General features: G+C 37.1%; 3 protein-coding genes across 4 annotated transcripts in view; all 3 read left to right on the top strand.

The window, feature by feature from the left end:
• The first annotated feature begins 1,144 nt into the window (after positions 1-1,144).
• Positions 1,145-9,230, top strand: LOC149000192 (uncharacterized). 2 transcript variants are annotated; one of them, XM_089140640.1, is made up of 5 exons: positions 1,145-1,344; positions 2,180-2,286; positions 3,415-4,097; positions 5,714-5,840; positions 8,638-9,224. In XM_089140640.1, the coding sequence occupies exons 1-5, from the start codon at positions 1,270-1,272 to the stop codon at positions 8,675-8,677; spliced, it is 1,032 nt and encodes a 343-aa protein (XP_088996766.1). In that variant the 5' UTR covers positions 1,145-1,269; the 3' UTR covers positions 8,678-9,224. The 2 variants fall into 2 exon arrangements, with proteins under 2 accessions (XP_088996766.1, XP_088996767.1); XM_089140641.1 differs by having other exon boundaries at positions 1,153-1,416; positions 8,638-9,230.
• A 3,197-nt stretch (positions 9,231-12,427) lies between these two features.
• LOC149000191 (dolichyl-diphosphooligosaccharide--protein glycosyltransferase subunit DAD1-like) lies at positions 12,428-20,526 on the top strand. The gene is made up of 5 exons (XM_089140144.1): positions 12,428-12,560; positions 12,645-12,692; positions 19,563-19,650; positions 19,789-19,832; positions 19,917-20,526. Exons 1-5 carry the CDS (start codon positions 12,477-12,479, stop codon positions 19,998-20,000), a joined length of 348 nt encoding a protein of 115 aa, XP_088996270.1. The 5' UTR covers positions 12,428-12,476; the 3' UTR covers positions 20,001-20,526.
• Positions 20,527-21,779: 1,253 nt separating this feature from the next.
• The window catches only part of LOC149000190 (putative cyclic nucleotide-gated ion channel 5), a 55,455-nt gene continuing 50,137 nt past the window's right edge, over positions 21,780-27,097 (top strand). Inside the window, exons 1-2 of the mRNA XM_089139593.1 lie at positions 21,780-22,012; positions 24,253-24,423. Coding sequence (XP_088995719.1) covers positions 24,368-24,423 — 56 coding nt within the window. The 5' untranslated portion in view covers positions 21,780-22,012; positions 24,253-24,367. The remainder of the gene's footprint in view (positions 22,013-24,252; positions 24,424-27,097) is intronic.

The following is a 27,097-nucleotide window of genomic DNA, read 5'->3' as shown; positions in this document are numbered from 1 at the left end:
TTATATCTCAATTGCAAATATTCCCGTTGGTTCTCTGTAAGTATGGTTAATTGTCTCAAACTAACTATTAATTACTCTCTCTCGTAAAAAGATATAAATTACTCTAACAAAATATCAATCTATTATACCTCATCCAAACGCATTGAATCAAGTTATTATCTAGTCCAGTGGACCAACCTCTTATGATACCATTAATTGGGGCTCATGTAAAGCTGGTTATCATCCCAAGTTCATCATTGAGCTGAGCTACGATTAGTAATTTTTTGAGAATCAACAGTGCCATATGATTAAGGAACAAAAGACAATGGTATCTCAAAGGGATTGGGTTTTACCCTCTGCGATTCTTGGGAAAGCGTGGTGTGTGATGTCCCTGACTCAATAAAGGTGGACTCAGTGTTGATAGGGGAAGCGATGGTGATGTGAATAGGTTTGCTACAGGTGATATTTGAAGGCTTTGAGCGGCTGATTGTAGAGACTGATAATTAAGAACTTGTTAACATTATGAATCTAGGACCACTTTTCCCAACTAGGGAGATGACTAGCGACATTAAACATCTTCAGGTTTTTAGAATGTATTTTATCTTTTATTCCCAAGACAAGTAATAGTGCGGCTGACCTCTTGGCCACGTTTGTTTGGGGTATAACGTTTTTGTAGTGTTCCACTCCTTGGCTGGTTGACATTTGTCGTTCTCCAGCCAGGTATTCTTCCTGCTTTCATGAATGAACTTTTACTTACAAAAAAAAAGAAGAAAAAGTAGATATGCTTCTAATATGGTGGTGATCCATTCATATGTAAAAGTACTAAATCTAAGAAGATCATTTGTTCGAACCTTTGTCTCTACCACATCTTGTCCCTCGCTCATGAGCCCCTAGTCACTATGATTGATATTGTCTGTCCGCCCACCCTCACATAGTCACATGAGTGTGGGTCCCGCTCCACCTTACTGCAGCAGTGGGTCCCACACTAATGTGAGTGCCAGCGGTTGGGGTCGATGAGTAGCCTTGGGTGGAGCAGATCCAAATGGGCCTTGTTTGGCGGTGGGATTGGAATTTCGGTTGAAATTCAACGATCTCAACCGAAATTTCGGATACTCGGCCGAAATTTCGGCTTAATGCGCCTTTTTCGGATCCAAATTACCCTCTCGAGGACTGAGACAACTGCTTACAAGACTACTTAGGTACTTTGGGGGTTTAGCGCATACCTCATTCGGCTGGGAGTGTTCGAAGGAAAATGATCTGAACGTCTGGTCGAGTAAACGAAATCTTGAAATGGGGAAAGAATCAGATATTTGGGATGATTCAGTTCTCGTTAACGCCTTCAATGAGGCAATTTCCAAATACAAGGTTTTGTCTCACCAAGCCATCTCTTTAATTCGTTTGCAATCGAGGTTCGAGGGGAAGTTTTCAACCTCTGCAGTTAGGTTTAGTGTGCTTGTGTTTCGGTATTCTATGAGTACAAGTTATATATAGTAACTGTTCTGTATGCTAGAATCGGAACTTCATTCTTTTGGGTTTTGTGGCGCTGTATGATTTTCTTTTTGTATTAGTGGAATTCTGGCGGGAAATTCCATGCAAGAATGCTCACTGACTTGGCTTTATTATCTATTTCTTGAACCGGAATTTGATTGAATTTCCAATCTGTGTTATCGGTTGAATGCATTTGTTGTTTTTCATAGATTCATTAGTTCAGAAATCTACTTGCTCTCTGCCTGAACTTTGTAGTAGTATATTAATGTGAGCTAGCGAGCGTGCTTGGTTTGACATTTGGGCTTTTACTATAACTCTGACAACAGCCTCAGCTCATCTTTTTTGAATACTAACAACAACTCAGTTTTATTATTATCCCAATCACATGGGGTCGGTTACATGAGTCCTTACCTTGTAATAAGCTCTGTTAAAGTTCATACTTGATACAAGTGTTAATCTATGATTGTCTTTCCTCCCCATTTCTCCTACAGTCATTTATAGTTCAATTGTATTTACCATCTTTTGGATACTTATGCTTTGTTTGTTACTTTTTTGTAGTAGAATGCTAATATCATTAGCCCTAGACACTCGCATTTTGTGTTGGCTCCCCCTCTTTTTCATGTATACATTACGCATGGTTCCCCTCTCTCACAAATTACTATTTGGTCTTTTGAATGGTTTCCATATGTGAATAACTTTATCCTTGTTCCAGACGATGCATGGAAAAGAATATCAGAACAGTGCAGCAGAAGGAGAGAAAGAGAGAAGCACTGCTGAAAGCATATCTGATGGAATATATCAAAGTCATGAAGATATTAAGTGAGTGTATTAAGATCTGCAGTTTCCTGGCTCTATCTGCACTGTCGTTCTTGTCTTCATTGGAGCACGCTTATTTTATCTTAAATTTATTGTTTCATTTAGAACCGAAAGGACAGCATCTGGTACTAAATGTTAAGACTGTTGTTTTGGGTAATATTTGAGATTTCTGATTCAATTGCTTAAGTCCTGGACTTTCATTTTGGCTGGTGATTGCTGCAAATTAGATAATTTCCAGATGAATGTGGGGGACCCTCATAAGACTTTTCTCAACATAATAAAGACTTCATCAAATAAAAGCGTATTTTAGAAATAAATTAACCTGAGGACTTTGAAGAAAATGTTCCTGATATATATTTGCATCAGGCCATTAGTCAAAACCTGATTAGAAGTTCATGGCAGTGCTTTACTGAGATGATATATACTCTTTGGCATGCATTCGCCTATGAAAGATAAAACAACTTTTTTGTAGACTCTTAAAAGTTCATAGCGAATTGGACTTGCTCAATGGTGAGACTGCTCTATTTGTTTGAGTTGGGAAACAGCCTCTAGTCACCAAGCATTGGGGTAATGCCTCATACGGCCTCATACATTTTAAGCCTCCCCATTCCCTGGACCCTGCAGTGGAAGGACCCTAGTACAGTGACTATGCCTTTTACTTGGGAGGGGGGGAATCTGTGTCATATATATCTATATCCATAACCAATATCTCAAACCGATGAGACCTTGTCCGAGATAAAGTATTTCTCTGGTTTAGCATGAGATCTTGTCTTGAGATCTCAAAAAACCAGGAAATCTCACGCTATCTTGCAAGTTTGTTCAAACCACGGCGAGTCAAGTTACAAATTCTAGTTTTACAAGACAGTAGTTTCTGTTACACCAAGTGATTTGACATTTAGCATATTTATAACATCAACTAGTGGAATGCCACTAACTAGGTAGATACCCTTTTCATAGTTGCTATTCTGATCTAGCATTGTAATTTCTATATTAGGTATTCTAATATATTGTAATATTCTTTCTTTTCTATCTATAATTCTATGTTGTTATGTTCTGACTGTGTACCTTCATATTTCACATTATACAGTTATTATGCTAACATTGTCTCTTATCCTGTCTTTTTGTGCTAAGGCAAATAAAGCAACATGATGATGGCACTACTGTATCAAACACTGAAATTGATGTGGGAATAGCTGATGGCGTTCCTCAAAGTCAAGAAAATTATCATGCCAACTCACATGGTCAAGAGGCATTTGTGCAAGCATCACATATTCCCCAAAAACAGGAGGTTCTCGATGGCTTCTCAGATTCACACAATGGAGGAGAGTATTTTCAATTAATTCACCAGTATTATGAACTTCAGGAGAAACAGCAAAAAGTTCTACAGCAACTTCATGAAGCAGGCTATTGGAATTACCAAGGGATTGGAGAAGGTTTTGGTTCTTCTGCACTATGGGGTGCATGTTCTACTGTTCCAGAACAACAACAAGTACCTACACATGAATCTTATCTGCAAGGGGTGCATTCTTCTTGCTGCCCATATGTTTGTCCTTGTTTGGTGGCTCCATGCTCTTCACAACCTTGCTGTGTTTTAGGTGGCTCTTGTGTCAGTAACATAGGCACCAGTATTAATACTGCTTCGTGTACGATGGGTCCTCAAAAATCATCATCTTTTAAGGAAGATAGTGTTGTTGAAGCTGTATTAGGAGCTGCAGAAAGAGAAGATAGTGTTGTTGAAGCTGGATTAGGAGCTGCAGAAAGAGCACTTTCATCGTTGAAGATTACAAATTCTAGTGCTTCGAATATCCATGAAGGTCAGCACATCTATCTCTAGGAGATGTTCATTTTCATCATTTTGTTGTTGTTATTATAATTTGTCAGCTCTATAACATGCATGACATTTTCTTTTTTGGATGAATAAATAACTATATTAAAAGCAAAGAGAAGAGGGATGTAAAGGGTGGAACAAAGGGGGCGGGGACTGGCCTTCAAGAGGGAGGCCGGCTGGAAGAGCTAAGATCCCAAGAAACAACAATGAGACTGTTCCTTGGGGTACCAACAATCGAGGGGTCAAGAATGGAGTGGAGCCTAGTAGAAACATTAAAATAGATGGCATTCCAAATCAAATCTAGAGGTCAAGATTTGGAGGACCATCTCCTAAGGTTCCCCTCCCACCACAGGTGGCAACCTGGTGGCACTAAATAAATAACTATATTAAAAGCATGGCATTTTTATTTATGTAAAAAGATGAATGTAGGAGTATGAGAAATAAAAATACAAAGCTTTAGTGAAGGAACTAAGTTACCATGATTTTCATTGGCCAGGTATTCTTTTGGCTCAGATCCAGTTACTATTTGGATAATCTTATACGGTTATACCCTATACATTTTTTGGCCACCTCATCATATCCTCCTCCTCCTTCACATCTATAGGTTGCTCTGTAGCATAGCCTCCTCAAACTCTTGTTGATGACGTTGCTTCTCTGCCTTCTTCATTTTTCCTTTTGAATGGCTGGCTATTGCTTGTTGCACTTCATATGGTACTAAGGGGCACTTGGCCGCATCCTTCTATCCTGCCAAGTGCTGTTTCAATCTAGTTTCACCCCCATAATTCTGCACCGTCTCACAATACCGACACTTTGACTCCTTTTTGTTGTCTATTAGGGAATCTCCATGGTGCCATGCAATGTCACCACTGCCACCTAATACATCAATACATAACATCAAATACTAGTATGTAATTTCTGTGTATTGGAAAACATAATGCAAAATATGCATAAAACATTCACATACACTAATTTATTCAAGTCTAAGCTATTACACTAATAGATTAACGTGTTCTGTAACTAAAACCACTAAACTAATGAAATTATATTTTTAGGTTAATTTGAAACATATAAAATAATTATTTGGTACTTTTTTTGTTTTTGGTCATCATCAAACCCGTGACAAGGACTAGGGGCCCATTTGCCCAAGGGATTTTTTTTTGGGGGGGGGGAGGGGAATGTGTGGAGGGGTGGAGGTTTAAACCCAAGACCTCCTTGGTTTTACTTTTGCCTCTATATGGAGATTGCCACCACTGTGTTATAAGCACATCCATAGTTTTTAATACATGACACCACACACTTTGTTGTAAAAGGACAAATATAGCATGCTTATTTTAGCATGGTTTTACTTGTACAAAACACAACATAACATAAGAATCATTTAAAAAATCAGCTTTTTTTTTTTAAATTCTATTTTTCTAATTGCATAGGCACATCTTGTCATTCCTTTCTATTATTCGTTTGCAAATTCTTGATTTGATGTACAGGGTATAAAATTTCACTTATATCTTGTAGTGTGGTGCGTGCATGTCTGTAGTCATATAGGACTTGTTCTTGTGATTTATTAGACTTATGACCCTTTGGCTTCTTCATTATATAAAACAGAAAGAGGGAAGGACGTGCAAAGTGGATCGAGTTTGTTGGACAATAAAATGGTGCATAGCATGAATTCAGATACAGATCTTGGTGTAGTTTTGCATGCTTGGTACTCTGCAGGCTTCTATACAGGAAAGTACGGAGTTTTTCAATTTCATGCTTCTACTCTAGAGCATGCTTAATTATATATGATTCCTACGAATGTTAAAAACTCATGCAACCATATTTATGCATATTGGTTCTCCCCCTGAACAGCGGCTCTCAAAATATCCCAATTAACTTACCTGTAACAATGAATAGAAAAGAGGTTTCATCTTGCTTATATCTTGCCACATCTTGTATGGCTAATGACTGGAAGTTGTGAAAGAGTTGATGACACTGATGGTACTTGGTGCAGAATTTCTGCAGAAGAAAGAAGAGGAAGAAATACTCCTCGGCTTTGCATTGGTCTGGTTCAACATTAACCAGTTTCTGGTTCAGTACCTGAACCCTGGGTAAATATCTGGTTTACACCAGACAGCCGAAACATGGGTTAGGTTTTACGAGTTTAATTTCTTTCTTTTTTTTTTAATTATTTCTGTTTAGTTTTCTAGAGTAGCTGGGAAAGTAACATTTAATTCTGGATTGGATTTGAATTTAGTTTCCAAATCTATTTCAGTTTCCTAGTCAGTGAGGACAACTCCATCTTAGCCTACACATGGGGGAGTATCCTTTTCTTTTTGACTTCATCTGTCCTGGTTAGGTTTGTTTTAGTTGTAGCAGTCATCTAAAAGCATGTATAGACCATTGGTCTCCCAAGATCTGATGAATAGATTATGGCTCTTGCCCCCTCCTTTTTCATTGTGTGAGATCCAAAGATGCAGCATTGTGAGATGCAGTAGATTCCAAGGGTGGATGTTGGTAGGATGCCTTGTCTGGATTTCAGGATATTCCTGAATAACCTATTTTCTCAAAGCAATCAAGAATGTCCAAAGGGGTCAATTGAGCTTTGAAATACTTAATTTTGGCCCATGTGCGAGTTCTAAAGGCATTAAGGCTCTTAGTTTTGGGTTTGTTGATGTAATGCCCCTAATTTATAAGCCCATAAAGTGAGGGTAATGTTGGTACGCGGGATTAGTAGTAAATTTTAATATTTAACTCATGTTTGAGTTAGATTAGGATACTTAATAATTAGATAGAATTCCGTTTTGATTTTATCAACCCTTTTTCAGTCTTTTAGAGTGATTAGGTTTCTTCTTTTAGGCAAATTAGCAATTTTTAGAGGTCCATGTATATATGATGCATCACATCGATTAAGATGATTTGATTAATGAATATGACTTTTTATGAGTTTTGGTGCTGTTTGACAGTGCATATGGGTTTTTTTGATTTCTTCTCTTTACTTTCCCAAGAGTTTTTTCTATTGGTTCAAGTTGCTGCTCAAGAATATCTTTAACAACCACAAGTTGAGTTGTTCCCAACCCTAATTCTTCTTGTAATCTTCTAATTCTCAAACTGTTCCCCCCTTTTTTATTTCTACTTTCCTAATCTTTAAAAACCCAAATTTCAAACTAGATCTACCCCACTCTGACCATTAGAACTGTCCCAAACATTAGGATCATCCCCATGTATCATCAGCCAAGTTCTCTTCAAGTTTCTTCCCTATGTTCTTGTGTACCCCAATCAATATCCCAAAATCTTAAGACTATAAACCTTACTTTTTTATTCAACATTCTGGAAAGCTGGCCCTTGGTTGAACTTGAACCTCTTCAATCTGAGCCTGCATTACTTATTCCTCCGTTGAATCTGGTTAGTTTGAAACTTTTCTTTCCTGTGCTTGCTTTACATTCTTTTTTATATTATACCTGTTACTGGGTTCCTATGTTGTTTAATTTCGAGTATTTAGCTCTGGGTTTAAGAACTAATTTAAAAATCCGATCCTTTTATCAGTCTGTGAAATCCTTTTGTATCTAGGAATCTTCAATAGAATCAATACTGAGGATCCAGATATGTTTTTAAATTCTGGTCTCTAGTTTTGAGTATGATTTCAAATCCTGATTCTCTATTTATTTCCGTCAGACCTTCCTAGGTGGTACTAAGTGCTAAATCCTACAGGTATTCTTATTTTTTGAAAATTCAGTTCTAGCATCTTTTTAATCGAATTTTAGATCTCTGTTCTGCTGATTTTCTCTTCCTGTAATCCATTATTATTCATTATTTCTTGCTAATTTGAAATTTGTTTTCTTGAATTGTCCTATATCAAATTATCAAGTAGAATTCTTCAATAGCTTGGAATTTTGCCGTTGGATCATTCCCACTTTCTGATATATTGACTTCCTAAATAGCACACTTGACTGATTAGTTTGTTTTTTGAATTATCTAATGTCCATTTTGGCATTTTGGGTTCTGATGTGTTTTGCTGCACAATTAGTAATGCTGCCTGTTGGATCGATCTATCTTAGATCTGTCTCCGACTGTAGCATTACATAAATGAGTCTTGGGCATGTCTCTGCACCATATTAAGTTCAAGCCTTATGCCTAAACAAGTGACCGGTACCAAGATGGACTTGATGATCTAGGCCATGAGAATCATAAATTGGGAAATGGCCGAGGAAATAATGGAAGGGATATGGTACTAGCAATGGCAGTTTCATAGTGTGATTATATGAGTATGGACTTAATGATCTGATTGGCACATTACTGGCCATGACAATTGGAAGTAGGGGGATGGTCAAGGAAAAAAATAAAAGGGATATGATACCAGTGATGGCAGTTCATGGCAATAAATGCATGTATCTGTTAAATTTTATTTGAGCTGCAATGTTAAGACTGTTTTGCGTCTGTTGTGGTTTCAAGTTTCAAAAAATTGAAACAGACTAATTTTAAGGTTCCCAACTCAAAATTCAAACTGTGGTATATGCCCTTGTAATGACCGTTTTCTCTGTTGATTTCAGGTATTTTGTAGAACAGTCCAAGAAGGGGCAGCAAGGTTAGCCGCTGTTTTCATCAATACCATTGAACTCTTTACTTAAATGGATTTACCATGAACCAGAACACTGAACACACTGCTGCATTGCGGCTTTTGTTTATGGAACAGCACTTTGACTGCAAGATAGAAATTAGTTGCAAATAATCCAGCGCTTTTTTATGAAATCTTTAGGTACTGTCATGGGCCACTCATGGCTAATAAAGTTGTCTATGGTTGAATAGGAAAGCCATTCAACTGAGTTAAATTGTAGGACTTACGCTTATTGATTCCTTTGTCTTGTTGGATATGATTTTCTTAGATGCAATGCAATGCTGTTTTAAAGATAGATCTTAGAGTGTCCACCACTAGACATGAGAATATACCAGGAGAGATTTGCAAGAATAAGATTAAAAAGTGTACTGTAGCTAGTAGGAGGGGTAAAAAGAAAGCATATCAACAACAGGATGACATAAACCAAATTGTTGGGAATATGGTAAATTTTATTGTTGTTTGTACTACGACTTTGGATTATTTCAAAAGAGAAAAGGAAAAAATGATTTGTTCATTAAGGCTGCCTTTATTTGCTGGAATAAAGGTGGGGTGGGAAAATTCTTCAAAAAAGTGCAGATTTTTTATTTTTCCCTTAAATCCCAAAATGATAGATTGTTTGGATGCTTGGGGTGGGAAAGTAAGTTGTTGTGGCAGCCCAAATTTCCCACCCTAAGTCATTTTAAAACCCCAAATATTTGGTGGGACTTTATGGGAAAGTTGGCAAAAGTAAAAAGTGGGACTCACCACTATCACTTTTCCATGAAATCCTTTCTTTTTCTTCTCGCTCACCTTACTACATATGGAACCAACATGTTTTTTTTTTCCACTCCTTTTTTTCCCACCCTACTTTTAAAATGAATAGGGATAGAAGAAATACAGATCAATCAAATAGCTTAGCTGACAATAGGGTATTCAGCCAATTTCACAATGCAGAAAAAGAGGTCATATTGCAATAATTTTCCAGTGTGAATGGTGGGTCTGAAAATTTTGCCAGTCTCAATTGATCGTCAATGAATTTATTAGCTGCCTCGGTTAAATGGCTTCCATCCCAATTAACTCCGACGGAGGGGTTTGGACATGGCCCTACGTATGCAGGTTTGCCATCCACAACAACTGTTTGCTATGGATCCTAAATTTTCTCCCTCCCAAGTTGTACACTGCCTGCAAATTAGTATCACATCCATACGCTTAGCTCAAACACATCATGACATTTGAATTTGCCTTCAGAGTAAATAAGACAGTTAGATAATATTTAAGTACCTTAACATTGTTTGAGAACTTGGTAATTACATCAGGAATGTTAATTTCCTACAGAGACTAGTTGAGGAATAAACCCAAAGCAATATCATTTTGACTCCTATCGAATGTGTACAAAACTTGAGTGAAAAACTCTTCTGTCAGTACAAAACCATCTATCGGGTGAAAAGACAAGGTGAGCAACTCGGATAAAAAACTACTGAGCAAGGTTTAAAGTATCTCACGATACCATGCGATATTAGCCAATACGTATCCATATTTGACCCAACTGATACATCTCGATACATTTCTTTATTAAATTACACTAAAATACATTAGTCAAAGCGATATAATACTCGATACAGGACAATACGTCTCTTAAAATCACTTGACCGATACGATAGTCGATACCGATACTTTAAACCTTGCTACTCGAGTGTGTTTTAATTAAGAAATTAATCACCTCTGCTTCCAATCAAATATGAAACACTTGCACGTCCAAGTAAAAGGGAAAGGGGCTTGGCTTCCGCTTGAATCTCTAATTGTTGCTTTTGATACTGCAAAATTAACGCCATGGAAAAAATTGGTTTCCGATGAATCAAGATGTGCGCTGAAGAATGGCAATCTGAGTCTTTCGGGTCCCAACATGGCTCGAAATTAATTACAATCCATTTGGGTAGATGGTTGCCAAGTGTCATTTTAAAATGGGTTGTTTCTAGGTATATCAATCCATTTGGGTGGATGGTTACCCAAAAAATGACTTAGGGTTGGGCTGTTTTCCTTTTTCTATTTCGCTTGATTTTTTTTTTTCTCCTTTAATTTGAATCATCAATACATGGCAACAGGCACGTGGTAAGCTCAATAATTCAAAAACAGAACTTGTTTAGAGTTTGAATTCCTCAGGAACAAGGCGAAGTCTGCTTTATATTATGTAATACCCCTATTCCTAATGTATAAATTCGCTTGTTTTTAAAAAAAGGTTACATGGTAGGACACATTTTGGTCGGCAATTGGAGATCTTAGCTACTGCATTTTATCCAGATATGTAGTGCACCTTAGCAAGGGGAACATGTAATGGTTTTGTCTTCTCCAATTTCGATGACTGGAGTAGTTTACTACTTGAAGCAAACTCTCCACGTTCGCTACATTTAATATCTTAAGATTTGAAGTATTGGCATCAAGTATCGTATCACATAGGTGATTTTAAGAGATGTATTTTCTTGTATCGAATACTTTATTGCATTGGTCAATGCATTTTAGTGCAATCCAATATAAAGATATACCGATATATAGCGTATCAGTTGATCCAATATGGATGCGTATCAACTAGTATCATATCGTGGAATACTTTAATCCTTGCTTGGATTAGTAGAATCGGAGGGGGTTTTGTTTTCTTGTTTCTCATCAATAGAGAAAAAAGGGGGAGAAAATGTCTAAGGCATGATGGAAAATAACTTGGGTCAAACGTTGGGATTCAAATGAAAATTATATTTTATTTAAGGGATAATTACTGTTGCCCCCTTGTACTTTGATTTTATTACTACTTTATCCCCTGTACTTTTTAAAATTACAATTCCAACCTTTAACTTTGTCTACAATTACTAATGCCCCCGTACCGTTAAGCTCTGTCAGTTCACTGATGATGTGGCATCTATATATTTTTTCAAAATCTAAAAAATAACCCTGCAATTATCTTTTTACTTATTTGTTCTTTTTTAAAGTTATAATACTACCCGTAATAGGAAAAACTTAACTTTAATTTCACTTTTTTTTTTAAAAAGAAACCACTAAATAAAGGAAAGATGGGATTTTTTTTTCTCTAAAAATAAATCACCAAATAAAAGAAAGATGTAATTAAATAGAAACTAAAATATTAAGAAATATCAAATTTAATTCAAAGTTGAAAGTTGAAAATCACCTAATATATGCTGACCATTATGTATGTTATCAAATTTTCTATCAATTATATTTTATATGCTAATTTGTTTGTAAAACTTCCATCATGATAATTATGAAAAATTTAAATGGAATGTGAAAGTTTCAACAATCATAAGTATGTGGTCCCACCAAATCCAAAAAAATTTTTAAAATATAAGATTTTAATGATATAATTGACATGCAATATAGTTTCTATAAATGAGGGTAATGTCATATTTTTACTTATTAATTTTAAGGGCAAAATACACATTTCAAATTTGATGTTAACAGCCACTTAACACCATTAGAAGTGAGGGGGGCAATAGTAATTTCACAAAAAAGGGGGTTTGATTAGTAATAAAACCAAAGTATAAAGGGCAATAGTAATTATCCCTTTATTTAATTAAGGTTCTTAACTGAAAATGATTCAACCCGAGATGACCGGTGAGTGGTAGGATTGAATCACCCGGTCCGACCAGGCCGGTCCAGGTTTTAAATCTATGATGAGCCATTTTTGGTTGCTGAAGAGAAAGAACTAAAACAATACAAGTTTTTTTTTTGGTGTGTAAAACAATACAAGTTAGGAGTGTGCATTTTTGTTCAAAGAAACACAGAGAAAAAATGGCGAGGTCAACAACTAAGGATGCTCAAGCTCTCATTCAGTCGCTTCGTTCTGCTTACGTCGCCACTCCGACAATTCTCAAGGTCTCTCTCTCTCTATCTTTTTTTGTTCGTTCAATGTGAAAGGAAGCCGAAATCGAAAGGCTGATCTTATCTATCTTATCGCAGATCATTGATCTCTTTGTGATTTTTGCAATTACTACAGCTCTGATTCAGGTAATTTTTTATTTTATCTGTTTTCCGGAGCGTTTCACTGGATCTGCAACCTTGATAACTTTATGTAATTATCAGTTTTCTTGGGGATCTGCTTCAGTTTCCTCTTTTTAACTTGTAAATATTCACTATGTCGTGATCCGCTTTCATTTTAGTTGTTATTGATTTTAGGATATGGTGTTGTTAAGGTTTTGATCTGTTCTTGTGCTGTGACGTGGTCGCTTAAATCTAGTCTTTCATTGTTTTCAGTAGAATTTGACAGTTATATCACCATTAGGCTGCTTATCTGTCAAGAAATAGTTTATAGGTTCTCCCTAGTTTTCTATGTCAATGGTTTTTTCTTCTAGGTATTGGTTTATATCTGACAACACTAGGGCCTGCTTGTTGTGCAGGTTAGAAACTTAGAATACCTTAGAAACTGGCGCATCGAATATCGGAAACAAAAGACTATTTTTTCCTTTTATCTGGTCGCCTAAGTAACTGATATGTCATCATTTTAGCCCGTCGATGCCTTGATATGTATCAACCCTTCGTGCAGACATGGGATTGCTGGGAACTTCAATTTATGAGCCATTTAACCAAAAAAATGATAAAAAAGTTTATGAGGCATTGCCGCATCACTTGTACTTAATGTAAACGGATGAGAATTCCTGAAATGGATTATTTGGTTCACCCAAGCTGTTGGGAAGAAAATGTCCCTGTCCCATCTATGTGCAAATTAATGGAGATATGAAAACAAAAAAATACAGGCACAATTAATGACGCTGATAAGTTAAATTCAAGCTATACTGCAAAAGGATAAGTCAAAATTTTATGAGGAAAACTCTTCCAATTTGCAAAAGAAAAAAGTCATTGGACCTAGTTCAATAAAACTTTCACCATGAAAAATAGTGGGATTATAAATTAATGGAGATATAAAAACAACAAAATACAGGCACAATTGATGACGCTGATAAGTTAAATTCAAGCCATACCGCAAAAGGATAAGTCAAAATTTTATAAGGAAAACTCTTCCAATTTGCAAAAGAAAAAGTCATTGGACCTAGTTCAATAAAACTTTCACCATGAAAAATAGTGGGATTATAATTCTCTCTATTTAAACTATAGCCTTGCAAGCATCACTAGGAACAAAACACTATTAGACAACAAAATGACTAACTAAACTACAAGTCAATTGACAACAGTAACACTCTTAAGTCTTACACCGATGCTGGGAATGAAAACTACAAGACGATTTGGCTCCTAACTAAATATTGTTATTGATGTTGCATAGTTTGCTCTCTGCAAAGAGATGTAAATATCTATCATGGCGAGGTTTATTTTAGCTCTTATGGGAAGTCCAGAGAGCAAAATAAACTACTGAACTGTGTAAGAATTGGCTTGATGCTTTTAAGTTGTAAAAGGGATGGCTTATCACCCATAGCAATTAGCATGTTGAGTTGATAGTCACTCGTCACAAAACTCATAACAATGAAGGGCAATGCTTGCTGCCATTGACATAGCACACAAGAGGAACTGTTAAGAACAGAGACTGCCGTAATAATTAATTTGTATGTTCAGCTTTAATGTGATAAAGAGAAAGATCAAGCAGTGGAGGAACTAAAATAATTGTACAAGCTGAAAACCCACAAAAAGAATTAAAAGAAGAGATGCTAGTGAACTGGCTTTGATAGTGTTGTACACCTGAGAAATTCTTTTGGCTAACACACTCTCAAATGGGTGTCTAAAACTTGAAAGTGGTAGTGGACGAGCTTAGGGTGATTGGAATGTGTCAAATGATGTCATGAGCGGGTGTGATGAGGTGGACAGAGCTTGGAGTGCAGGCAGGGTAAAGTGGCCTAGACAATTGAAGTTCAAGATTTGTTCAGAAGACTATTTTGTTTGCCTAATAGCTTCAATATTTATTTTGGACCCCTTCCTAATTTTTCTGCACATCTATCTGAAGATCCTCATCTCTATCTGAGTGATAACCTTATCCTTACAGTCTATCTCATACGTCATAGCTGGTTGTCGAACAATCCTATTAAACTTTTCTTTAAGCTTTAAAGGAATACATCAATTACACATCACTTCGACCTAGTTTATCCATTCCACTTGAATCCTCAGTGAAAAATTGTCCTCAATATTTTCTCCTTTATTAATGATTGACTCCAGATATCTAAAATAGTCACTTTAAGGTATCTCTATTTCCTCCATTTGCACCATTTTTGTATCCATCATAGTATGACTAAACTGACTCAACATATATTCACTTTTCATTCTACTAATCTTAAAGTCTTCTGTTTCCAAGGGTGATATCCATAGTTCTAGTTTAGCATCGATTCCTACTTTTGATGAAGAGCATACACCACAGGAACTCCTCTAGAGTGCTCTTGGTTAGCTCTTCCATTACAAGAACAATTAGATAAGGGCTTAAGGTTGATGATCCCTGATGTAACCCAATTGCAACTGGGACTTCCTTGCACTGCCCTGCCCTCCCATTAATCTCGCACTAGTCATATGCCCTCATACACATATTTAATGACATCCACATATTTATTCCACAACCTTTATTCACTAGAGCATGGCGGGTTAGATCTCTAGGGACTCAGTCATATGCTTTTTCCATGTCAAGAAAGACCATATGGAGATTCTTCTTGCTACCTCTCTGTCTTTCCATGGATCTCCTTAAGTAGATTGCTTTTCTCATGGATCTAATTGACATGGAATCAAATTGAGAAAAAAGTGTGAACCCAGTGCCGAATGCTGCTGCACAAACAGAGCCCGTGGGGGATTTTCCCTATGCAGCCTTACCCCAACAAATTTTGCTGAGAGGCTTTTTCAATACCTTGACATAGAATCAAATTGGTTTGCATAAATATACGTCTCTCTTCTCAACTGGCTTCGATAGATTTAGTGTGATTCATGAACTTTGTGCTTCACTACTTATTGTAGCTTTGGATATCACCTGTACTTTTGTAGATTGGGATAGAATGTCTGTTCTCCATTTACTTGGCATCTTCCTTGTGTTCAGAATCCTGTTAAACAGATAGCGATTGGTTAACCAATTTAACCCACAACCTCCTACAGTTTTCCATACTTCTATTGCAATCTTGTTTGCACCTTAGACAAAATGTTATCATTATGGAATCAAAAGTTTCAATAATTGGTATGATTAGGAGTAGAGTCAGCTTTATGAAATCCTGCAGTCAAGAAATTATTCTGAAAGGCAAGCTGAGGGAAAGTCCAAGAACAAGCTGCCCAATATGAAGGGAAACAGCCTAAACAAAACTCTGAAGCTGCATTGTGTTGTGCGTGGAGAGAAAAGCTAAACAAAAAGCACAAGCACCAGTTAAGATACCTAAGTAGATGTGCCTAGTAGTAATAAACAAAGTCTGGACAGTTAAAGGCAAACCCAAGGCAGATATTAGTTCATTATACGTGAGCATAGACTTCAAGTACATCAGTTGGTAAGGCAAGAGAGATGTTTACATTGTGTTTGCTTGGCGCAGACAGTATTTGAGGAAGGCAGTGACTAGAAGCGAAGTTGGATAGCAGCATATTCCTTAGTAAAGAAAATACTATCGGAGACATCTTGGAGAAAGAAGAGGATATTGGTAATGAACACCTCCCAAGCACTGAGGTGCGTTGTCACATACATGGAGTAAATAAGGGGGGAGGGGGAAGAGGCACGTCAAATTCTATATACTTGATCCTAAGTGGACTGTAGGTAAGAGCAGTTGGGAGTCAATGACTTAATGTAAAAGGTGCTTGGAGTGCAAGATTTCTTGGTTCTTTGGATTGCGAAACGAGATTTAGTACGGATTGGGAGATACTTTATGTTGGTTGAGATCTTGGTTCGACAGAGATTGCAGTCAAGCCATAGGTTTATAAATACACCGTCTTGGTCGAGATGAGCTGATATAACTCAGTCTTGGCTGATCTTGTCAGGTGTTCTTCCCTCTTGTTGGTTTTGTTCATTTTATCAGATCTTTTGTTGGAATCTTGGTCGGATCTCCACCTGACCTGCATCAATGTGCTTAGAGCATCTACTAAAAAGAGTTGGAGTTGCATCAACAACGAATTTAGAGCATCTACAACAATCTTGTTGGTGCAGGTGGTGCAGGAGTTAGGGGAGTTGCTTAGTGCTTAGTGCCTCGTTGATTCTACTCTTGTACTCTTGTGGTGTAACTTATTAGTACATCAATCTTGTCATGTGAAATTGTGAACAGCTGAACATGTCTGATATATTGTTTGACTTTAAATCTTCATGTATCCATTTATATCTAGTATTAGTTATGTACTTTATGTTTTTTAAGTCTGCATGTTCACTCCTTCAGCATATCAGTTTTTAAGTTAGGGTCGGGTTGTAACTCACATCTGCACTTATTTTCTCGCCAATATAAGGCCACCACTGTGCTTAGAAGGCCTAACATAGGGTAAAAGTCGAATTCCAGCCTAAGCTGAGCCCTAAAACCCACCAAGATGGGCCATTGAGTTGGCTCAAGTTGAGGTGGCCAAAAGTACCATATCTTGGCCGAGCTCTCGGTTTTTTGGGCCATCAAGACCTTGTCTAGATCAAGATGTCAAACTATGGTCATCATTATATTAGGAGCTCTGGATTTCATCCATAGTGAAGGGCTGTGATGTGATCAGATGTGTAGTAATGGAGTGTTGTGTGACAGAGTCAGCTGGAGTGAGAGAAGAGTTGAAGACATGCTCTAATATGGAAGGAGAAGAATTTCACCACTATCGGATTTAGTTACAAAAACTGTGATTTTATTATATAAAGGTAAGATAATATACTCAGGAAATGTAATAACTGTAATATTTTGTATGTGCCAAAGGGGGAGTTTTTGAAAAACGAAGTTCAGGAGATGTATTGTGGACAGCAACTTCTACGTCAAGCTTTAGCATAGCAGCAATACCATGGTGGTAGTGTCGACACTCTGCAGATGATGTCAAATTTGGAGGCCACCATGATGAGTTCAGGATCTTGCAGAGTATGAATAGGAGTTTATGATGTCTGTGTTAAGTTCACTGTCATATGTTCTTTGTCTACAGAGTGTTAGTTGGAAGATGATATTTTTCATTTCTCAGATCATACATGTACTGAAAAGGTGAAAAAGGGTTCCACATGAAAACCTTTCTAATTACATGGGGAGAATTGTTTTGAGTTAATATAGAGCAAACTCACCAATCAAGAGAGAATGAGCAGTAGTGTTGTCAAGGGGGAGAAAAGTATGATCACTGGGGTCCATTTGACATTGCTGATGGTGTGTTGATGAAAGTTTCAAAGGAGGAGATTTTTGAGCACAGTTATATTGTTCTATTTTCGTTATTGTCAACATACTTGGTCAAACAAAAGAATGTGCAAAAGTATGACTGAGAGCAATGAAGGCATGAAGCATCTGGCATGAAAAAGAGACAGTCTATAAGCTGTTGATGAGTTTGGATCGTAGGCAGTGTTTTATGTCATAGGCTATCAGTGTTAGAGGAGAAGCTTCAGTTGTGTTGTCATTGTTAGTAAAGCCTCTTTTGGGCAGCATATAATAAGCTTGATCAGTGAACACACTATCAAATGGGTGTGTTACACTTTGAAGTGGTAAGCTTCACAATGCCTCAAGAATCATACCTAGAACCCAGATTTTGTACATGCAGGTAGACGTACTGCCCATTTTCTATGTCTTGCCCTCTTTCTATGTTGCAATTCAAAACATGCGAGCAGTGTATGTTCTAGTCTTCATCCCAACGTTGCAAGAATTTGATCAAGTCGGCATTTGGATGAGAGGTATGGCGGTTTGTCCTACAGGACGTAGAAGGTGGTTGAACTGTGCAGTCAGACTGGAAGCAGAATCGGCATACATTTTGGTTTTCTAAGCATGGGTCCTCTCAATGGGAAAGGATAGAGAACTGTGTTAAGAGTATTGTTATGTTAGCTCAAGGGGTATTTAGTGGTTTAGATTTAGTTTATATTTGTTCAAGTGTTGCTTGGATACTAAGGATATTCTTGTACTTATTTTGCTTAACGTATCTAATATTATAAGCGTCAAGGTTTGGTATTCTGACCAAACCAATGGTTACGAGTCTTTTTCTCTTCTCAAGTTTTGTTGCTCATCTCTACCTCTTCCGTATCTGTTCTAGTGCTTATTTGGTACTGTTTCAAATTCAATGGAGAAACGGAATAGATACAGAGGTTGAGAAAGATAGGGTTCTCAAGTGAATGCCTGTGCTACGAATGTGTATTGGGCATTAAGGCTTCAATTGAATGCTCCAAAAGATGGCTGAAGAATTCATTGAACAATAGGCTAGGGTTAGAGAAGATTCAAGATAGGAAAAAAGAACAGAGGTCTCTGTAAGAAAAAGCAAGAGAGAGGAATGAAGACGACAGAAGAGAGGGCAAGTGATTGGAGACGTTCAATAGGTTGCATCTTCAGAGGTTACCCAGTTGTTTAGTAATCCTTTTAGCAACTCTGTTTTGTATTATATTTTACTTGAGGTAGGAGGTAGGTGTCTATCATATTACTCAAGTAAATACTTGTAAGTCTATTGGGGATTTGTATATTCTGTGAACTTGTAAATGGGTATTCATATGAGTCCAATATTGCTGTGTTCTTGAGCTATCATGCGAGTGGTTGACAGGTGGGGATGGTGCTCCTCTGCCGTGGGTGCGACCTGGACTTTTGTGCATTATACAGGGGCTAGATTAGTCCTCTCCCAACCAGCTGATTGTTTACTGTTTTGTGTTTTCTGTATACCCCTCATTCCCTCAACTGTTGTATGATATCATGTGATATGATTAAGATTCAGCTATGCGGTACAGAAGTATTGAACTTGTTTCTGTATATATTTCCTAGCCTTCTAGCATTTCTTAATGTCTTTTTCAATGAGCAGGTGGTTTACATGGCTATGGTTGGATCATTCCCGTTCAACTCTTTTCTCTCAGGAGTACTTTCTTGCGTGGGAACTGCTGTCCTAGCTGGTATATTAAAAGATATATATTTCCCCTCTAATTGTTACCCTTTCTCTGTGCTTTCCTCATGCATGTATGCGTGCATAGGAGTTTATTCAATTCTGAAATCAACTTATATTGCTTTGAATTTTGATTTTTTTGCTTCAGTTTGTCTCCGGATTCAAGTTAACAAAGAGAACAAGGAGTTCAAGGTATGCTTTCTATGATCGGCCTGGGCTGGGGTGTTATATAAAAAACCGATATGCTTTAGTTGACAGTGCATTTATTTATTGCAGGACTTACCACCAGAACGTGCGTTTGCTGATTTTCTCTTATGCAATTTGGTGCTTCATCTAGTTATTATGAACTTCCTTGGCTAAGCCAGGGACCTTAAAGTTGGTCCCTTCTTTCCTCTGATTATGGACATGAAGCGGTTTGGAATGCATCCAACTTTCATAATAGGTGCAGATGGTAGTTGGCAATTTTTGCTTAGGGTTGGGGAGTTGATGGGGATAAAAGTAATGGAGAATCTTGAACTATTGCTATTACACAAGGTCCTTTCACTTCTACCTCTATATGTGCGATTTTACGTTAGTTACTGTAAGAACGTAAATTACTATAAGAAGTTCAAGGGAATATTTTGTCATATCTAGATCGTGATCTTATCATACCCCATCACACATTTAAGAGACTCATTTTTGAATATTTATGGTCCACTTTATCAATGCTTAGAGATGGGACTCCCTTTTAAATGTGTGGGTGTGCGAGGAAATTGTAATCTTCTACGTTTCAGATTCAAACTCTCGATGATGTACCAAATGCTATATTGTATTGCCGGATTGATACCTAATTTAGAACACGCCTTCACAATTGCTAATCTTATAAATTATGGAGTATGACTATTGGCATTAATGTTGATGGCTTGATGCATGGTTGGAAAATACATTGGAAAGTCATTTTTTTTTAAAACCCTGATTTGGTTTTTAGAAAAACTTGGTGAATCGACAATATAAAACTAGAAATAGAGTACATCATTGTTGTCATCCTACGCCTAAAACATTATTTCTTGGACTTTGAGTTTTTGTTTGTTCTTGGAGCTTGTAATGTAATTGTTCATGTTCTAGCTTGGAAGACTCTCCTTGGACTACTTCTACTCCTTGGTTGAGTGATTTATGTGCCTCTTTTCTTGATTTTGCCCTCCGAATAAACAAATTGTCTACCAAAAAAAACTTATCAAACATATACATGACAAGTAAAGTTTTTTAATTTTTTTTTTGACAAAAACAAATATATTTAAATCAAATTCAGAAAATTGTGAAAAAACTTTTAAAAAACTAAAAATAAAGAAATGACATAATTTAAGCTTATATACATTGGATAAGATATGGGAGCAAAGGAGATGAGAGATCTTTAGTGTTGATGATATCGATTTATTATTTTGTCTAACTCAATTTCTATGTGATTTGACAAAAATCTTACATATTGAACTCGTTGAATTTTTATGATTTGTTGTTAAGACCAAAATATATTTATTCATTGATTGTACATTCACCTTGATTAGACGGGGCTTCACCCTTGGTCCTAAGAAGATTTGAATTTTGAACTCCTACACGGAGATGTGTCATCTGAGCAACCCCATCAATATCCTTGATATTGATTAACTATACAATATCAACGGCCTTGTAAACTTCATTACCAAAAAAAAAAATACTATAAGATTTTAAACCAAACAAGTGTTGATCAGGATTTAACGGTCTCTTACCGTCTTACCTTCTCTCTCGTGAATTTTTCTTTTGAGTTTATTACTGGCACATTTGAGTTGATCATGAAACTATGATAGTGTGATCCTCGTAACAATGCCAAAGACTAGAGGGTGTCCACGCAATTAATGATCATTGAAGACCTTTAAAGAAAATCGAATATAAAATGATTCAAATGCCCTCAAACCTAAATCTACTTTTAATACCAAAAAAAAAAAAAAAAAAAAAAAAAAACCTATACCTGTTTTCAAAGTTAGTTAAATGTCTAACCTTAGGTTAAAATTACAATTGTACCTTTATTCATACCATAAAAAATTACAATTTTACCACCCATATTCTATTCTTAACCAGCCATATTTAGGTGGGTGAAGGGAGAAATCCCTTCACCCATCTTCTTGTTCCACCCTGCCGGAATTACCCGCCGGCCGGAAATCATCCAATCCATCCCTCCACAATAAAAAATAAATAATAAACGAAAAAAAAATCCGCCAAGTTCCCTTTCAAACCCACCCTCTGCAACCCCTTTCGCCCAGAGTTCTGCATTAATTTTCATATCTTTAAATCTGGAAAGGGCTTAGTTATTGTCCAGCCATTGCTTTCCGGTTAACGGCGAGATCTACTGCTCCTTACAGGTATTTATTTAATTTTCCTTTGAATAGGTTGACGTAATGACGGAATTCAATTCCCCACCCCCCTTCTTCTATACCACCTGTAACTGATTTTCTCCCGATTATTATCATTAATTCTCCCTAAGCTGACATTGTTAAGTTATGGTTGGAGTTCATGAAACAAATTTCAAGCAAAAAATGTTAGATTTCGCCATCATCGAATTGAACAATCTCCTGTGCCAGAAATCGCTGAGGGTGGCGGTACTCTCCTTTTCGTTTTCTCGTTTTGCATTGGGTTAAAGATCGATCATCCAGGGGTAAGCAATGCTTTTGTTCTACAGAAAAAAAAAAAAGCAATGCTTTTGTTGCTTACCCATCCAATAACCCAGCCGATTCTAAGAAGAAAACCCTATAAAGTTTCATTAGTGCATTTCGTAGGAACTAGGAATTTTTGTGAAAGAAAATGGAAATTCTCATTTCATTTTGTTTTTCCGGTCGAGCGAAGGTGGGTGATTTCCGGCAGAACCCACCTGTATGGTTCGTCGAGAATAGGATATGGGGGTACAATTATGACTTTTAATGGAATGGGTAAGGGTAAACTTGTTATTTCATTTTTCTTTTTTTATTTAAATAGATAATTATTTATTATTAAATATTGCAAATGCATGTGTCATTAGTACTGAGGATTTTCCATTCCCTTCCTGGTGAACCAATTGAGAATGGTTTGATCTTGGAACAGTTCAATTTTTATATCTTGCATCATTGGAGCTAGCCTAAGTTCTGGTGCGACTTCTATTTGCCAGATTTTTTCCCTAGGGGATGGTAGGTGATCTAGGACTTCTTGCATATTACTCCAAATTATATTGACTTGGATTTGTAGTTGCACTGCCCGTTGTAGTCCCATTTGTAATCCAAGTAACATAGCCTTGAGAGTGCTGACTGTTTCATAGATCCCCATTGAGATGGTGTGGAAAGAGGCGAACTGCTTGGGAGTGGCGCTGCTCAGAGCAGTTCACGGTCGGGATGCATTTTGGGCTCCAAAGTGCATCTCGACCATTGAATCTCAACTATTTGGAGCCCAAAATGCATCCTGGCCGACCACTGTTGGGAGCGGCACTGCTCCCAAGTATAGCCAGTGGAAAGAGTCAGCAAAGAAAAGACCCCACATTCAACCTGTCCAATTCTTCCTTGCATGAGGTATCATCCCTGCACACATTAGAATGGTTTTATTACTGTCTCTGAGTTGTTTCAGAGGTCTGCATATACACTCTGTAATGGGAGTGTATGTGGTTGGTTATCCTCTGTCCAACCCAATCCTGGTGGGGATAATTTGAGATCCTTGGACCATTTAGTCTTACAGTCCAAAATTTTAGCTGGATTAGGATCATTGTTAGTATACAAAAACTCGTTATGCACAATCCAAATAGCATAGCAAGTAATCTTCATAATCGCAAACATCCATCTCAACATAGCTTTATCAAAGTAAGAATTAGGAAATAGAGAGGAGCAAAGGTTTAGCAAATTAGTCTGATGGATGCATATTCTTTTGTTTTTCACTATTATGGTCATTTTGTCTCAGATGTTAACACCTTTGGAGTGGTGTTAGCTTTTCTAGACCCCCTGTAGTCACTAGGGGGAGTCACAAGTTCTGTGACCAACTCGGTGGTGTGCACGTAAATTTTTTTTTTGAGGTTGGGGTGGGGGGTAGGACATCTCTCATGAATTCAAGTAGTTTTTTTTATATATTTTTTTGAATTTTATTTTAGGTGGGGAAGGTTTGGCGGTTTAAAACCATCTGAGTAATTGTATTGTTTTTTTGTTTTCTTTTCCTATTTTAATGGGGGTTGTTCTGGTTTAATGTTAATGATTTGTTTTGGCCTCTTGGGCTTTTGGACAATGCGACTAAGCCAAATTGCAGAAATGGAAATGTGATTGATTGTTGCAGGGGGGACATATCATAAATTCCCCAAAAAATAATCCACATTTTATTGTGATTAATGTTATTGGTTAATAAGGCTGTTGATCTGTTAAATGGATTTGTTAGTACCTGAACTTTGTTGTTAAACAGGCAAGGCTGTTACTACCTCCCATTTAGAATGAGCTTGTGGAATATTTTGCATGCTTTTATCTTCTCTTCATTGTTTTGATAGATTTTCCACAAGGCTGACTGGTTGGGACATGAAATGGTGTTAAAAGCATTTGCATACTAAGTCTTGATTCGTCTTTAAAGATGTTAATCTTAAATATTTTACTTCGCTGTACAGATGATGTTATAGAATATCCAACTTGCAGTTTGAATTGTTGTTAACTTCAAAGCTTCCATGAATTAAGGCTTTGTGGTGATCTACGAAGAAGTATCAGTGTGATAGGTTGTACACAATGTTTGATTGTGGTAGACAGCAGTTTTTGGGTGGCCATAGGGACAACTTTGTAAGGTATGAAGTCTATCAATGTTCTATTTATAATATTGTGACACATTTCTTTCATTTTTAATGTTCTATCATGTAAGAGGAACATTACCTCAAACTTAGATTGGATTAGTATTTATTTTGTAGGCTTATTCCCTAAATTTTAAGCCATTCATTTCGTTCTTTCATTGAATGCTTCCACATTCTTTTTTGGAGCAAGGATGCAACCTTAGTTTAGATGTATAATGTTTATAACATCTTCTTTTCCATTCCCATGTATTTATAACATCTTCTTGATTGGTAAAGATTCATTTTTCTTTTTGTAATGCATGAATCCTTAATGTATAAACACAAGTAGTCAGTGTAGAACCAATTTCAAACCAATAAATTAGCACAAAAGGGGGGGGGGGGGGAATCAGCAATGATTTTGCAACATTAATGGGAGAAAAGAAAGATTAGCATTCAAGGGATGATAACAGCTTTATTGACACTTGAAGAACTTTTAAGATTTTTGTTGTTTCTATGAATGATAGCAATTCCAGATGAAGAAAGATTCTGAAATTGTGACTAGATTCACAACTAGAACAAAATTCAAGTAAATGGCAAGGGGACAATAATTTGAATTCTGAGGACTGGCCTCAAGATGCAAATTTAACTCAGCTGCAAGTCTAATTATAGTACAATGATGAACGACAGGCTAGAAATTGTAAGACTAAAACCAAATAAACAACAGTAACAATGATGATTGATCCCTGCCAGAAATAAGGATTTCCAACAGGAACTGAAAGTTATTCATTTAAAATTTAGTCGTCTTTGATATTAAAATAAAATGGTGATGAAGGAAAAGTTTTTCATTCCAGTAGTCAATGCTGCTTCCATGAACCTGTTTACATGACTCCACAATACGCGTTACTTAAAGGTTATGGCATGTTAGGGAAAAATATCTTCTGGACCAAGGAGCTGCTGATACTTGATGTTCTTGAAATGTCATATGCTTGAAGTCTGGCTCTGATATGTCAACAAGAAGCCATGCTGATGGGCTTGTTCCTCCTCTGGTTCAAGTAGGAATGCAAGCATCAAACCTGTGGGGTGACCTTTTCTCCTTTGCCCGAGGTCCGAGTGCCATGTGCATTGGGCACTTTGCTTGAGGTTTCCCACTTTGCTGTTATCACTTCTTCTGCTGATGACACAGGTCGGCATCTCTCCCTTTCCAGGCCTCTGCTCTTTGCTGATCACAGCCTGGCCTGCAATAGATCTGAACATGTTCCTTCTGCTGCTTGTAGCCTAGCTTCCAGTAGGACTGAACCTATTCCTTCTGCCACTACCTGCTTGGCCTCTAATGGGAATTAGTTTGATGCCCTCATCTTTGATTCTGAGTTGAATGACTTGAAGGCCCCTAATGGTCTTAGTGATGCATCTATGCTGGACCCTATTCCTACTGGTGGGCCTGGACCTAGGTCTAAGGATGTGTGTAAAGTGAATGATCTTAAGAGGATTGGGCTCTTTGTTGATTAAGGGTTGAATCCATCGTGGAGGAAGGCGCTCTAATTGAAGAATGTGGAATTGTGAATGTCAATGGTTAGACTTCTTCAAGGGGAAAGAAAAGAAAGGGTAGGAAATGAGAGAAAACATGTTCCAACTCACAATTCTTTGGCTTCTACAAGGGGTGTGGTTGCAGAAAACACTCCTGCTGCTACTTCTTCTGTTGTCCTTGATGTACATATAAAGAGTAGATGCTCTATAGGGAATGACTTGGTGGATAAAATGGGTTATTGAAGCAGAAGGCACCATTTATATTGGCCTTAATGGCCATAAGTTGTGGTGGAATATATGTTTTAGGCTTCGTTGACTCATCTAGTTTTTTTACTCTTAAGTTAGCACAGATTGTTTAAATTGATAATCTGAATGGGGAAGTGATGGACCGTGGTTTTAAGAACTTGAACTTGAGGGCAATCTCGCCTGAAGCAAGAGAGGTGGTGGAGTTTGCTGTGCTTTTTTTTTGTAACTTGAACCTTCATTCGAGGATTATTAGGGGGTCATTTGTGGCTGAAAGTTGTTGTCCGACCTGTTCCAGGACTTTTGAATGCATTAGTGATCTTAGATTAGTGAATTATTTTATTCTCATAAAAAAATGGTGTAAATGAGAGTTCCATTACAGTCCTAGAGTTGGAAAACACTAGACTGAAGTTAATCCTAAAAGGGCCTACTGTACGCTTAATATACTCATACAAAGCCTTTAACTCGTACATTAATTTTCAAACATGTCAATGATTACAGTGCACATGTTCATACTTTAAATTACAAGTTATAATCTGAAGGGCGAACATACAACTTCACATATGTTGGAAACACACAACATAATTTGAACAAAAGTTTTTGAAAAAATTATATTTGGGAGCATATGGGTTACCTTCTTGTAAATTTATCTTTGGAATGGATGGAATAAATTACAAAGTGTGTAGGAGTGCTAAGGCTAAGCTGGAGTATATTGTTATAGCAAAAATCCAGTGAAGAAATGGAGGCATTGCGGCAAGTCCAACAGCCATAGCTCAAAAGGGAGAAAAGGGCTTTGTCTCAGCGAGATTGAGTTGAGAATTGAGATATCTAGACTCCATCAAGTTGGGAGAAAGGCTGGTATGACAGGTTGAAATCTTGGTCTTATCGAGATTTACTACTACTTTGTGTTGCCCCCCCCCCTCTT

This window comes from Hakea prostrata, chromosome 11 (genome assembly GCF_041222555.1).
Source record: "Hakea prostrata isolate BN-2017 chromosome 11, UWA_Hpros_2, whole genome shotgun sequence".
Lineage (NCBI taxonomy): Eukaryota > Viridiplantae > Streptophyta > Magnoliopsida > Proteales > Proteaceae > Hakea > Hakea prostrata.
The sequence above is the reverse complement of the archived record's forward strand: the minus strand, read 5'-3'. Positions and strand labels throughout refer to the sequence as shown.